The sequence below is a fragment of the Chrysochloris asiatica genome, unplaced genomic scaffold (assembly GCF_000296735.1).
Source record: "Chrysochloris asiatica unplaced genomic scaffold, ChrAsi1.0 scaffold00031, whole genome shotgun sequence".
NCBI classification, from domain to species: domain Eukaryota; kingdom Metazoa; phylum Chordata; class Mammalia; order Afrosoricida; family Chrysochloridae; genus Chrysochloris; species Chrysochloris asiatica.
This window is the reverse complement of record NW_006408549.1, coordinates 1,286,298-1,300,508: the sequence shown is the minus strand read 5'-3', so window position 1 is coordinate 1,300,508 and position 14,211 is coordinate 1,286,298. Positions and strand designations below refer to the sequence as shown.

The 14,211-nt window shown below is 39.5% G+C and overlaps 1 protein-coding gene across 2 annotated transcripts in view; it reads left to right on the top strand.

The window, feature by feature from the left end:
• The window catches only part of VPS13B (vacuolar protein sorting 13 homolog B (yeast)), a 1,072,080-nt gene that overhangs the window by 781,339 nt on the left and 276,530 nt on the right, over positions 1-14,211 (top strand). For both annotated transcript variants that reach the window (XM_006859183.1, XM_006859184.1), the window contains exon 35: positions 5,822-6,229. In XM_006859183.1, coding sequence (XP_006859245.1) covers positions 5,822-6,229 — 408 coding nt within the window. The remainder of the gene's footprint in view (positions 1-5,821; positions 6,230-14,211) is intronic.

The following is a 14,211-nucleotide window of genomic DNA, read 5'->3' as shown; positions in this document are numbered from 1 at the left end:
CCTATTATGAGTATGATTTTAATGTCCTCTTTCAGCTTCTTGCCTTCAAGGCCATCTGATAAATTTCAAGATGCCACTGTTGATTGTTAATGCTATACCTCCGGATTTAATTTAATTTTCAGCCTGTTTTGTTTTTTAACTCTCTTTCCCTCTCCACACCCCCTGTTCTGGCCTTTTCCCAATTAAAGAACAGTTCAGGACCAGTTCTTGGGCTGACAGTATCTGTGCATATGCATGGGAAAAAACCCCACCAGTGGTGGTGGTGAGGGGTGTCCACTTGCTCAGGCAATCCCTCTGGTCACCAGAATGGAAGTGCACAAACAGTGTGTGCGAGGATGTGGAGTGACTGGGACGCTTTTGCATTGCTGGTGGGACTGCAAAATGGTCCAACCTCTCTGGAAAGCAATATGGCACTTCCTCAGAAGTTTGGAAATAGAAATACCTTATGATCCAGCAATTCCTCTACTTGGTATTTATCCACAAGAAATATGAGCCATAAGACAAGTAGCTATATGCACACCAATGTATAGCAGCACTATTTACAATAACAAAAAGATGCCCATCAACTGAAGAATGGATAAAGAAACTGTGGTACATACACATAATGGAATATTATGCTGCCTTGATGAATAACAAGAAGGCTGCAGGCCACCGCATAACATGGATGAACCTTGAGGACATTATGTTGAGTGAAATTAGTCAATCGCAAAAGGAGAAATACTGCATAGGACCACTACAGTAAAATACTAAGAAAAAGAACCCATACTAAAGGTGGAGGGGGGAGATTTCTTGCTGGTTACCAGGATGTGGGTGTTGGGTGAGGGGAGGGAGGGGAACGTGGAGCACAGGGTAGGGAATAGACACAGGATAGTTTGGGTGCTAGGGAGGAGGGAGATACACAAGAAGGGGGAGGGAAATGGAAGAACAAGGTGGATGGGAAAACCATTAGGCAGGTGTGCATAGACTAAGCGGGACAGAGGTAAATAATGATGTATGCACAACCTTGGAACAAGAGGGCTCTGGGATACAGGGATTGAGACATGGTTGGAATAGGCAAAAGTGGGGAAATAATGTTAAAATGCTTGGCTGTCTTTTGAATCTTGGTTTCCATGGCATACCATTATAAAATAGACACTGGAGGGGGAGAGAAAGGAATAGCCAGAAATATCACCATAGAAAGCTTCCAAGTCCATCTTCTACCTATAACTGATTGGAATACCTAAAATGAGGCTTCAACATGTCCAGTGAAGGAGGCTTCCTGCGGAGCCTCTGCATTACATAAGACCATAGGTGGAATCCTGAACTGCATCCAGAATCTTCTGAGGTCGGAAATTTCCACTTGAAAGACCAAGCAGACCCACCTGGAGCGGCTAGAAAAACAAAAGAGACTGCTTGAAAGAAAGACCTACAGGAAAAATACAAAAATATAACCATAGTCCTACTGACTACTATAAGAACAAGCAAGTTGCTCGCCCAGGAGACATCAAGGCAAGTGGTTGGGTCTCCTCAAGGCAAGTGCCCTTCTAAGACTAAAACTCAATGGGAATACACGAGAAGACATGTGCTCTGATTGGTGACCACGTTCATCACCGATAAGGGGAAGTGAGAGAAAAACAGCAATGAAGCTGCCAGCTAAGCCCCATAACGTTCAATAGAGTCTTATGAACCCGGGTGGAGACCTGATTGGCCAGCAGTATGGCAAGACCTGGGGACTTTTGGGCCCAGAGTCAGTGACATTGCCACAGAGGACGAGAGTGGAGAGTGAAGCATCCACCTGATAAGAAGAGAGGGCATATGCACAAGAACACCCACACTTGAAGATAATAATTGATCAGAGCTCAATTAGAAGAAGAAAGAAGAGTAACAAAAGAGTAATCTGATACAATTTGATGAACTTGACCCACACCTATGGATGCAGTAGCTCAAAAGAGGGAACAAATCTTTACAGTGAGGATCATTCCCTTCAATACACAAGGTAGACAGGGATAGGCAGCTTGGTCATTGGCTACCCAAAATGAGGGGGCTACAAAGGCAAGAAGTGACTGGCTTACAAGCTTGCAAGAGGGAACCTAGATCCAGAGGGCATGGAGAAACGTAGAATCTCCACTGAGTAGTATCCAATCTGTCTAGGTGGGGCTGATGAATGGAGATGGGGATAGGACTCTTGTGGTACAATAGTGAATAATTGTTATCAGGACTGACTGTGAGGGTTGGAAATGTAAAGGTAGATGTTTTGTAGCAAAAGGAGGGGAGTGATTGACTTTGCAGTCCATCAAGGGAGAAGAGTGGAGTTTGGGACCCTGCCCAGATAAACAGTAACGCCAGAGATGGAGGCAGAGATGATGATGTGGAGAGATGTTGCGACTTGGAACTCTAGACCCAGAGAGGGAGATGGGCTCTGTGCTTAGGGGCTGTGTGCTGACGATCGGAGGGCAGGCTTGCAGGGTATACCCTTTGGTTGGTTGATGATGCATGGAGGGGATTGTAACCATGGCAATGAACAATATATGATAGGATGAATGTGAAGCTAATGTTCTCCCATGTAAACTATTACACGATTCACAATAAAACATTAAAAAAAAAAAAAAAAAGACTATATGAAGTTAGGGAATTTTTAAGAATGACTTAGGTGTCTAATCCTTTCCTAGAAGCAAGCAGGACTTTGAGAGAGCTCGTTCAGAGTTTTGCTGAGCCCAAGGAAGGAAGCAAAATGACCAAGACAAGGGAGGGGGCAATCTTAGACTGGGTGGCACTTCAGGGACCCTGGGTAGCCAGAAGAAAATCTAAAGTTTTTCATGTCTAAGGAAGATGAAAATGGACCCACTGTATCAAGCAAAGTGTAAAATAGTGACTTCATCTACTTAGTAAGTTTGCTATACCTAGCATCATCTAGATTATTTCTTCTATTGTTTTTTCAGCCCCTAATTTAAAGAACATTTGTTAGAATCAGTTGCTGTTGTTGTTAAGTGCCAGCGAGTCGTCTCCAACTCATAGGGATCCAGTATAGGGTTTCCAAGGCTTTACATTTTGAAGTAAGCAGAAAGCCTTGTCTTTCTCCTGCATGGGACCAGATAAGCACTAATATTTACTGACCATGCATATCAAGCTAGTCAGGCTAGACACACGGTGCTAAGTCACTGGCTATAAAAATATTTGCCATGCTCTGTCTCTATGATACTTCCAGTCTTCTTTTTACTAATTAAAAAAAGAAAAATAGGTATCACAGGGTGAAGAAGACTATGTAAACAGTAGTAATAAGACTTTTTGTTAGCAACTCTGTGCACAACAGAAAAAAACACTGTCTTGTACTTCACTATAATGAGACAGTTTTTGTTGTGCCATCAAGTCGATTCTGACTCATAGTGACCCTGTAGGATTTCCAAGGAGCAACTGGTGGGTTTGAACCATCAATCTGGTAGTTCAAAGCCCAGTGCTGATCCTACAGCACCACACTAGAAGTCTAGTGTTGTTGTTGTTGTTAACGTGCCATTGGTTGGTTCCAGCCAATAGAGACCCTGCATAGGGTTTGCGAGGAGCAACTGGTGAGCTTGAACCACCGACCTTGCAGTTCAAACCAACTTCGCAGTTTTGTTTTAGTGTCAGTTGACCAAGTGACATATAGGACAGTATGTGTTTTTGGTAGGTGTTGTCAAGTTGGTTCCAACTCATAATGACCTTATTATGCACAGCAGAATGAAAACAGTGCCCAGTCCTGCACCATCCTCATTGTCTGTCGTCTTGAAGCTGAGCACATTGCTGCTGTCACTATGCCAGTCTTTCTGATTGTGGTTCTTCCTCGTTTTCACTGACCTTCCACTTTACTTAGCATGATGTCCTTCCCAGGGACTGATCCTTCCTGATAATACGTCTGAAGTCTGAGAGATGAAGTCTCACCATTCCTGCTTCTAAGAAGCATTCTAACTGTACTTCTTCCATCACAGATTTGTTGTTTCTTCTAGCAGTCCATGGTACTTGTAATAGTTTTCTTCAACATCCTAACTCAGGTGTATCAAGTCTTTTAGGATCTTCCTTATTCTTTGTGCAACTTTCACATGCATATAAGGCAACTGGAAATACCATGGCCTGGGTCAGGCACGCTTTTGTCCTCTTGAACACTTTAAAGAGATCTTGTGCATCAGGTTTGCCTAATTCAGTATATTATTTGATTTCTTGACTGCTGCTTCCAGCATAGGGGGTTCAAGCAAAATGAAGTCTTTGACAACTTCAATGTTTTCTTCATTTTTTATTGTATTATTTATTGGTCCAGTGGTGAGGATTTTGTTTTACATGCAGGTGCAACCCATACTGAAGGTTGTGATCTCTGATCTTCGTCAGTATTTTAGTCCTCTTTGATTTCAGCAGTCAGGTTTTGTCATCTGCATGTCACAGGTTGTTGATGAGTCTTTCTCCCCTCCTGATGCCACATTCTTCTTCATATAATCCAGCTTCTCTGATTATCTGCTCAGAGTACAGATTGAAGGAATAACTGTGGTGAAAAAATATAACCCTGGCGCATGTCTTTTCTAATGTTGCTGTTGTAGTTAAGTGCTGTCAGGTCAGTTCCGACTCATGGCAACCCAGTTTAGGGTTTCAAAGAACAGCTGGTGAGTTTGAATCACCACCTTGCAGATCAAACCCACCTTGCAGCCCTGTGCTTATCCTACAGTGCCACACTAAAACTCCAGTAATTGTGAACAAATCATATAATCTACTATTGTTATTGTTAAATGCCATCGAGTTGGTTCCTACTCACAGCAACCCTGAGTAGGATTTTTGAAGGACAGTTTATGGGTTGAAACCGCCAACTTTGTGGTTTGTTGTCCAATGCTGATCCTACAGCATCACATATAAAATGACTATATGTAGTGCATACAAAAATCTGTTGCTGTTAAGTGCTGTTGAGTTTGTTCCAACTCATAGCAACTCTGTTTCTGAGGCTGTAAGTCTTAGTGGAAGCAGAAACTCTCATCTTTCTCTCATGGAGTGGTTAGTGGTCTCAAACTGCTGACCTTGTAGTTCAGAGTCCAGTGATTATCCCACACAGCCACCATACTCCCACAATGACTCTTGTTGTTAAGTGCTATCAAGTCAGTTTCCGCTCTTAGTGACCGTGTATAGTGTTTCCGAAGAGCTGCTGGTGGGGGTGAACTGCTGACCTGCTGGGTTGTAGTCCTGTACTAATCCTACACAGTGATACCAGATTACGGACTCTAGCTGAGATTGAGAAATCTGTCTATGTAGGTGAAGTTGGGTGAGGTAGTTTTTCTTTTATTATTGCAGAATGTCGAGAATGATGCCAGGACTATTCAGGTTAGCAGCAGATCACAAAAGGAAAACAAATTTGTTTTGCATATGTTTGATAAAAATATGTATGGGGTTGGCAAACTACAGTCATTCAGTTGAACAAACATTTGCTAATAACACTATTTGTGATAAGAACTGTGGAAGCATGGTGGAAGTGCTTTTGCTTTGGAAGAAAGAATTGTAGTCGCAGATAAGTAGCAAACTGTAAAGACTACTTCCTTTGCTTTGGACTAGGAGGACAGAGGTATAAATTGATGGCCTTATGTGCATGAGTGGCCCTTGCTGTATCAGGTGCTGACAGACACATGTCTGTTAGGAATGTAGGCATATAAAAGCGTTCCTTCAAATAACTGCATGGGAAAGAGTAGGTAGTGAGTACAGAAATAATAAAACCTGGCATCTTAACAAGTCCACGCTGTAGGTCTTGAGATACTAAAATAGGAGCTTGCTGGGAAAGTAAAGACTTATATTTGATAAGAAAGCTTCAATAATTTTCTTCTCTGTTTCAATTTTATAGCAGACATCAACTTGGATATATCAAAACCTTTGAAAGCAAACCTGAGCTTTACCAAACTGGATCAGATAAACCAATTTTTAAAGAAGATTAAAAATGTCCACTGTTTTGCACCCAGCAAAAACACTTCAGCCCTTTCAGACACGATGCTGAGTAAGGATGAACTTCCAGCCACCAAATGTTACCATGGGCACTTGTCTAAGCCTGAAGTTCACAGTGATGGAGCACAGAAGATTCCTGTTCAGGAAAACGTGTGGAGAACTGTTTCTGGCTTTCAGAAGGTTTCTATCAGTACTACTCAGATTGTGGTCTCCATGGAAACAGTCCCTCATCCTAGTAAACCATGCCTGTTAGCCTCTTTATCAAACCTCAGTGGAAACCTTAGTGTCAAAGCAGCGCAAAAAGTACCTGGTAAGTTATGTTTGAGATCATTTTGTAGCACATTCTTTGAGCTTAGGTATTTCCATGTCCTAAACAAAATTGTTCCTGCAGATGTCTTTCAAACTTTGTATTTCTTTATTTCTTTTTACCTAAATGTCTGCTGCTTGTTGTTTCATACCATCCAGTTAGTTCCCATTCACAGTGACCCTGTTTAGGGTTTCCTAGGAGCAGCTGGTGGGTTTGAACCACTGACTGTGTGGTTAGCAACCCAATGCCTGCGGTCCACACTGGGGTTCCATGATCTGTAGTGGGACACTAATTTTTTCTGCTTTGTGAGCCATTGGAACAGTGACTCTCCACCTGTGGTCTCTGGTCCAACAGCATCAGCATCCTCTGGGAACTTGTCAGAAATGCAAATTCTCAGACCCCACCCCGGACCTACTGAATCAGAAATTCTGGGCACAGAGCCCAGCGGTCTGCATTTCAACAAGCCCTGCAGGTGATTCTGATGTGCGGCGCTCCAGTCACTGGTAACAATTTATTGAAGAAAGAAACCTAGGTTCCATTGAGGATAATCAAACAGCAGCACCTGGCCAGGGATGGCTGCTGCCCTGGAGCCCCGGCTTGGCTTCCGTTCTTAGCCTAGCAGAGGTGTGACCCTGCCGACTGAATGCCATTGCTGGGTGAGAGGTGAGAATTTAACTCACAGTGACATCTACATTTTCCTCTTCTGTTTCCAAGATTAAGTGGTGTGCGTTTTTCACACTGAATTAAAAAGGGTGGGCAGAGGAATGCGAGGAGGGGAAGTGTAAAGGCCAGGAACAGGTGGGAAATCACATTTTCAATCACAGAAACTGCTACTGTAAAAGTTTAGGGCACAATGCCAGAAATTTTACTATGAAAGTAAAAACAGCAAAAAGGAAGCATTTTTTACCCCACTTTAATAAATGCAGGGAAGAATTGGGGCTAGGGGCTAGTACAGAGGGGATCAAGGAAATCCTTGTGCTACATGCAGTTTAGTTGCTTATCGAAAAGTCAGTCAGTGGCAGCTGGAGACTCACTGCATCCTAGTTCCATAGAGCCTGTTTAGGCTCAGCACTTTAAGTGATAGAGAAAAGGGTTTATAATTGAGAAGTAGAATTTTAGGCCAAAGTAGTAGGTGATTTAGTTCCTTCTCATCCGAAGTATTTTGCTGAAAGCACTGTTTTGTTTTTTAATGTCTTAAAAGTTAGAAATGAGCAATGTAAAGTTCATAGGACATGAACAACTATGAAACAGTGGAGGCTACAGTTGCTGATTTTTCCACAAATAAATTGCAACCCAGATAACACTGGGTCCGTTCCCACGCCTTTTCAGTTGTACCTAGTCATGGCAGGACAAAGTTAGGATTCAACAGAGTTCAAGATCTCTAATGTACTGTCCTCAGAATTCTAGCTCTCTTTATCTTTTTCATCTTTATTTCTTTTTTAATTAGTCTATCCACTTTTAATACAGTCTGTCTTGGTAAATGTCCCTACAGTAAATTAAAACCCTTCTTTCACTGAGCTGCACCAGGAAAAATACACTCCTTTCATAATTATGTTCTTATATCCAGTTAAACACATAAATGGGAGCTATAGCTTTGACTATATGCTTTATGCTTTATTATTCTACGCTGATGTGTACTGTCCAGCAGACATTCTAAAATAGTTGTATCAACAAATCAAATCAAAATGGAAGTTGGGTTTTAATAGTAAGATATTATTATGAGGTCATAATGAAAACCAAATCATTTTTTTCCTCCACATTTCAGTTTTTTTGTAATGGCATGCTTATTCAACATTTTAAGGTAATAAAATCAACAAAATTATAATTTAAATTATTTAAGTTGTTATTAATTAATAATAAGATTGTATTGTTTCTAGTTAATGCTGAAAGCTGATTTCTGGGTAAATTGTCACAAGAGATTAGCATGTATTTCAAAATTTAATTTTTAAAACAAAACAAAAAAATACAATTTAAGCTTCAAGCAGTAAGTTAACTATATCTTTAAAATGTATTATTATTGTTGTTTTGTTGTTGTTAAGTGCCATTGAGTCAGTTCTGACCCATAGAATATGATATGTGCAAAATACATATTCAAAGTGTATTTTTTGATAAGTGGTAAAAAGTATCCCCAGACCACCACCACCCCCAAAAATCCTGTGAGTAGTCGTATTTCGTTTTGTAATTTTCAAGTGACATCGTTCTGTATGTAACCCAAATTTTTTATAGCATATCTTTGAGCTTGACAGAGTTAATGTCAGGTTTTTACAGTTTGAATCTATTACAGAATACTTCACTGTGTCTTTGATTTTACAGTTTATATAACTATTGTGACCATCTGCAGCAGCTGCACTTTTCAAATTATTTGCTGAACCAAATTGAGCACGGTGACAAAAGTAGTCATCTCAGATGTGCTATTAAACAGAGAAAGAAAAAGGAGCATTGCTTGGGTACAGTATAGCCATCTGCTGTACAGATGTTATTGTATAGAGTGACTTAAGATAAAATAATGGTAGAAATTTTTCATTAAAACCTCAACAATTTTCACTTGTTTATGCGAATCTGCATAACTCCCCAATGAGACAACACACTTGGGGTTTCTTTGGTTCTCACTCACTTTCTCTTTGATCCTTTTTGATGTGCTGGCTTTAATAAACACAGTCAAAAACACTGTGCAAAACCATCATGGAAAAAACTACAAAGGAACAATTATAGCAGCAGAAACGACTCTAATCCCTAACTTACGCAAGCTATTTTTAGTGAATTTTTTTTTTTTTTTACACTCTTTATGTGACAATGTTATATAAACAGGGTAAAACGGTCCTTTCCAGATGAGCTTTAATTTGAAAGCTGAAATAAATTGGTAATGCTGGAGGAATCTTATGTGCTAAGTAACATTTAGAGAAACACAATTGGGAATGTGTCTTAGGGAGGTTTCTTCAGTTATAAACTGTACACAACTATGTTGATTTTGCCTAATGGTTTTATTTTTATCACTTACGCTGGCATAAGCGTGTGGGAGGTGTATGGGAAAGGAGAACAATAAAAAGGTGAAAGGGGAAAGTTTATTCTCCTCTCAAGACATTATCAGCAAATCTAAACAATTTAAATGCTTCCATATTCATTGACTAATTTTAAAAAAACCTAAATATTTACAAATTATTCACTAAAGTAGTTAGAGGAATTTTTGTTTTCATCAAAATGAAATGGTTAAATATTTTTCGCTTTACTTCTACAAAAATTTTTTTTTTAGCCTTCTATGTCTGTTACACTAACTATGAGAATTTCGAGGGAGTTGATTTGCTTTTTTTAAGTTCCACTCTGCAGATTCTAATGTGTACTGACTTACAATAATTTAACTTATATTTCTGCTATTATAATTACATTTTCCCATGTGTCTTTGGCAAAATTTCCCTAACGTTCTGATTTTAGTAGATGTAATGCTTGTATTTCTCAAGTTGTTGTATGAAACAATCCTTTGGGTTATCAGTAACTACATGAATCGCATTGAGAAGTTTTATTTTATGAAATAGTTTAAGGTAGATAATAGTTCTTTTGCTGTGCATTAAAGCCAGCCCCAGCCTATAGCATGTTCTTTTAAAAAAGATGCACACTCAGACATCTTTTTTTGCCATTTGCAGGATGGTGTTTTGGAGAACCCCTTAACTATAAATTCTGAGCACTATCTACAGGCAGGGTGGGAGTGAGCTGCAGACTTTAGCTCCCCTTGTCAGAGTAAATTACAGCTCTATTAGGGCGGCCTCTTCAGGTTTCGGCAAACAACGGTACACAATTCAGAACTGTGAACTAACTGTACTTGAGGCTACCTTGCTCTTTCAAGGTAGTGTTTTAGATTGGCAATCTCCATGTCGATAAGGAAAGGAAAATATGATCGGAACAAGTTAAGTGGCATAAGGGGCTTAGGAACATGCCTTACTGAGGCCATCTTGGCAGACATTTTGGTCAGAACTGGGAAAACGTTGGAAGGATCATCCATCAGGACGAAGGGAATTTTTCATCCAGGCTGAAAGTTGTGAGTTGAACTCCTAGTCTAAGAACAGTGCTTTAAATAACTTTCACTACCTCAGCCTCTGTCATCCAGATGTACTTATCTTTGTATATAAACAAAACAAAACAAAATTAAAAAGTGGAATGAAAAAAAAGCATTACCACATTAATTTTTCACATGTACAAATGCCTATTCTCATGGTCACTGAATTCAGGACCAAGAAAACCTAAAGACCCTTAAGTTCTGAAAATGTACTGAAAAATGAAACCAGATCATTAATTGATACAAAGTAGAGCTACAGCTTTTCATTCCAGAGTTAACACAACTCCTGAGGAAAAGTCTTTAAGGCACTGTCATAGCCTTTGGATGCTATTTGATGTGCTGGCTTTAATAATAACACAGAGCCGTGTTAGCCTAATGGGAACTAAAGCACTCAATTAGATGTGATTACCTAAAATAAGAGGTAGCAATAGCGAGCCATGTACAACACCCGAAGACTTTTGTTACTTTTAGAAAGAAAGAGCATCTCTTTCCAATGCCTAAACCGTAGGAAATGAATTCTTCAACAGTAAAAGCCAGGGGACAAACCTAACTTTTAAGCAGCCACTGAGGATTGAAAGGGAAGTGCAGTTTGTAGACAGTCATACAAATCACTAACAAATCTTAATGAATATTGGGTGTAGGCTTCAGGGTCCTGTCATTTTTACACTGTGTCCCAAGCAGCTTAAACCCAACACTCAAGGAAAGGTGGGGACCTCATTGGGTCTGTAACATCTGGGATTTTATTTGTCATTTTGGCGTACCCAGCAAGCGCAAAAGAAAGAGTAAAGGGGGATTATGTTGACAATGAAATGAGTTACTGAATCTTGTGATAATGAAAAGCAGAAGAGTACTAATGCCTTTCTATAGTCCCTAAGGTGGAGGTGCGTTTATAGTTTTGCTGAAGTAAAATGTAGGCGGGCAGAGCAGATGGCCTGGAGTCCATGAAACCTGACACCCTCCACCCCAGGTCTGAGTTGCTCTGTCCCTCCTGGTCAGATTCCCTCCTGTTACTTTATAATGAGGTTCAAAGTTGCTACTGATGAACTGGCATGTCTATTGTTTTGTGAGTGTTTTTGTTTTTACCCTTAAATTACCTGTGGACCGTTGTGGGATGTTTGTTGTTGTTGTTGTTTTTAAAGATGATATTTTTCTATGTTTACTGCTGGACTATTGAAGCATTCATAAAAAATAGAATTATTGTTGTTAGCTGCCCGCAAGTCAGTTCTGACTCATTGTGACCCTATGTGTAGAATGTTGTTGTTGTTAAGTGCTGTCGAGTCAGTTCTCACAGCAACACTGTATAGTGTTTCAGAGTTGCAACTAGTGGGTCTGAACCACTGACCTTTCAGTTAGCAGTCCAGTGCTTATCCTATAATGCCATACCAGGACTCCATGTGTAAAATGTCATTGTTGTTGTTAAGTGCCATAGAGTCGGTTCTGACCCATACTGACCCTGTACAAAGGTTTCCGAGGAGCGGCTGGTGAGCTTGAACTACCGACCTTGCAGTTCAAACGTCTTTGCAGTCTGGTGCATTAACCCACAGCACCATACCAGGACTCCATGTATAAAATAGGAAGTTCTAAAAATTCACTGGCCCCAATAAGTAGAACTAAAATTCTCAAAATAAATCTTTTTTTCAGAATAATACTACATAACACATTTCCAAAATTGTGGGAAATTCTGCTTATTATAAAAACAATAAATGTGTGAGATATTGTAATTCTCTTAATCTCTTAGAATTTATATGTGACAGTGGAGACAAATTCCCCATATACAAATTTTATTCTCCTCGCCCTGTTCTATAATTAGATAGAAATTTAGACAAGAAGCAGTATTAATACCACTATCTTAGATGTAGGAGTCCCGATGTGGCGCTGTGGGTTAATGTGCTGGACTGCAAAGTCGGTTTGAACCAAAAGGTTGGCAGTCCCAGTTTACCAGCCGCTCCTCGGAAACCCTATACAGAAGTTCTATGGGTCAGAACCGACTCAATGGTACTTAACAATAACAACAATCTTAGAAATAATGTTTTCGTGCCCTCCAAAAAGAGAAAAAAATTTAAGAATATTTGTTGTTAAAATTTTTTTTTTTAAATGAATAGAGGCATATTTTTATAGTAATTTTTTTCTGTTTTTCAATAAAATTGTATTAATGTGTTTTTCTATATCTTTTATTTAGGATATTTAATGTTTCCTGACAAAGCGTATGCATTTCTAAAAATGTGCATCACATGGTTATTCTTCATGTACATTTTATTAGGTGTTGAGCTCTGTGATTACTATAGCTATTTGGGATTCCAATGGGAAACGTACCCATAAGATAGTTACTTCGGAAATACAAAAGATAACCACTGGATCAAATTTCACATCTATTCCTTTCAAGACTGCCTTAAAAAAAAAGCTATCTACTAAACCACAAACTTAGTGTATCAGTGGGATCTCATGTGCTGTGCTGTAGTGAACATGTTGTACCTGCCCAGCCTTCCGTAGAGGGAGATGAGCTCATTTCAGAGAGATAACCATCTCTGGCTTTTTCTTCTGATTCATCACTGACCTGAACTCCATTTGAACCTTGTTAGACAAAAAACAAGCAGAATTCCTGGCCCAAACTATAAAATATAATTAAACCCTTTTGAAATGATGTGTAAAAGAACATTGCTGTACCCCCACTTATAACCACTACCACCACCACAACCAATAAAGTTAAATCAAGCACTGCCTGTAATGGATTAAAATAATAAATGTTCCTGGATTTCAGTGTTTGAAGTACTTGAAGAAAACAGGCTCCCAGCAGCCGGGGTAGCTGAATGCAGGAGAGACATTTATTAATGACGAGTTCAAGGATTTGACCTGTTTAAGATCATTACTTTCTGTTTACCGTGTGTTACACACATCTCTTGTATTTTTACACAGTCCACATGCATCTACATACAATAATGAAAAGCTTTTTTTTTTTTATTTCAGCAAAAGAATTAATGGTATAAATATGGTTCTCCTGGGGAGTATGAAATCTTCATAAGACTGTTCCCTTGTAATGAGAAAGCCAGTAAATTTACTTTCCCAGTAAATCCGCCTTCAAGTCTTGTCTCTAGCTAAATTAGACTGGTTCTTTTTAGTAGTTTTATTTACCATATTCTATATTTAATATAGACTGCTAAAAAAACTGTTGATGTCAGGTTGTTGTACACTTTATAATTGTGGCCCATTGCCGTGGCAAAGGTGTGGCACAGAAACTGTTTTTTTAGATTAAAATACATTTGGAAGAAAACACAACGATAAAAATGTCACATATACACAAACTAAAGCAGTGTTCCTTAGGAAAAAAAAAAAAAAAAGAGCCTTTGAGACAATAAAAATGCTATCAGTTGGCATGAGGCTCTATAATGGACACTGTGCAAAATGTTACTGGAGAAGACATTTTCCAACCCTAGAGACCTCTTTATTAATAGCTTCTCTTCTGTACCCTATTGATCTTACCCTAAGAGTCAGTGTCAGGTGAAATGAGCAAGTATTGTTCTAGTCCTCATCCTGGGGAATGTGGGGAGAGTTTTAGAAATAAATCTTCATCACCGACTCCACTGAATTTGTGACATCATCTCATTTCGCCCATGGTCACAGCAAACTGTGCCAGTGGAGCCATTTGGTAGGGAAGTTTCTGGCAAAGCAACACCATCAGTGTAGAGCAATCAAAGATGCATCTTACATGTTCTTTTGCTCCCTGCCTAGGCCCCTGGACCTACTGGCTATGTTGGCATACCATGCTGAAGCTATGCAAGAGAACTGGAGATATGAACAAAAGCACTTACTCACAATCCTATTACGATTACAAACACACTGCAGTTAGAAAAGGGAAATTTCTAAGAGCTAACTCATAGCAGAAGGAGCTCTGGTAGCGTAGTGGTTATGAATCGGGCTGCGAACCGCAAGGTCAGCAGTT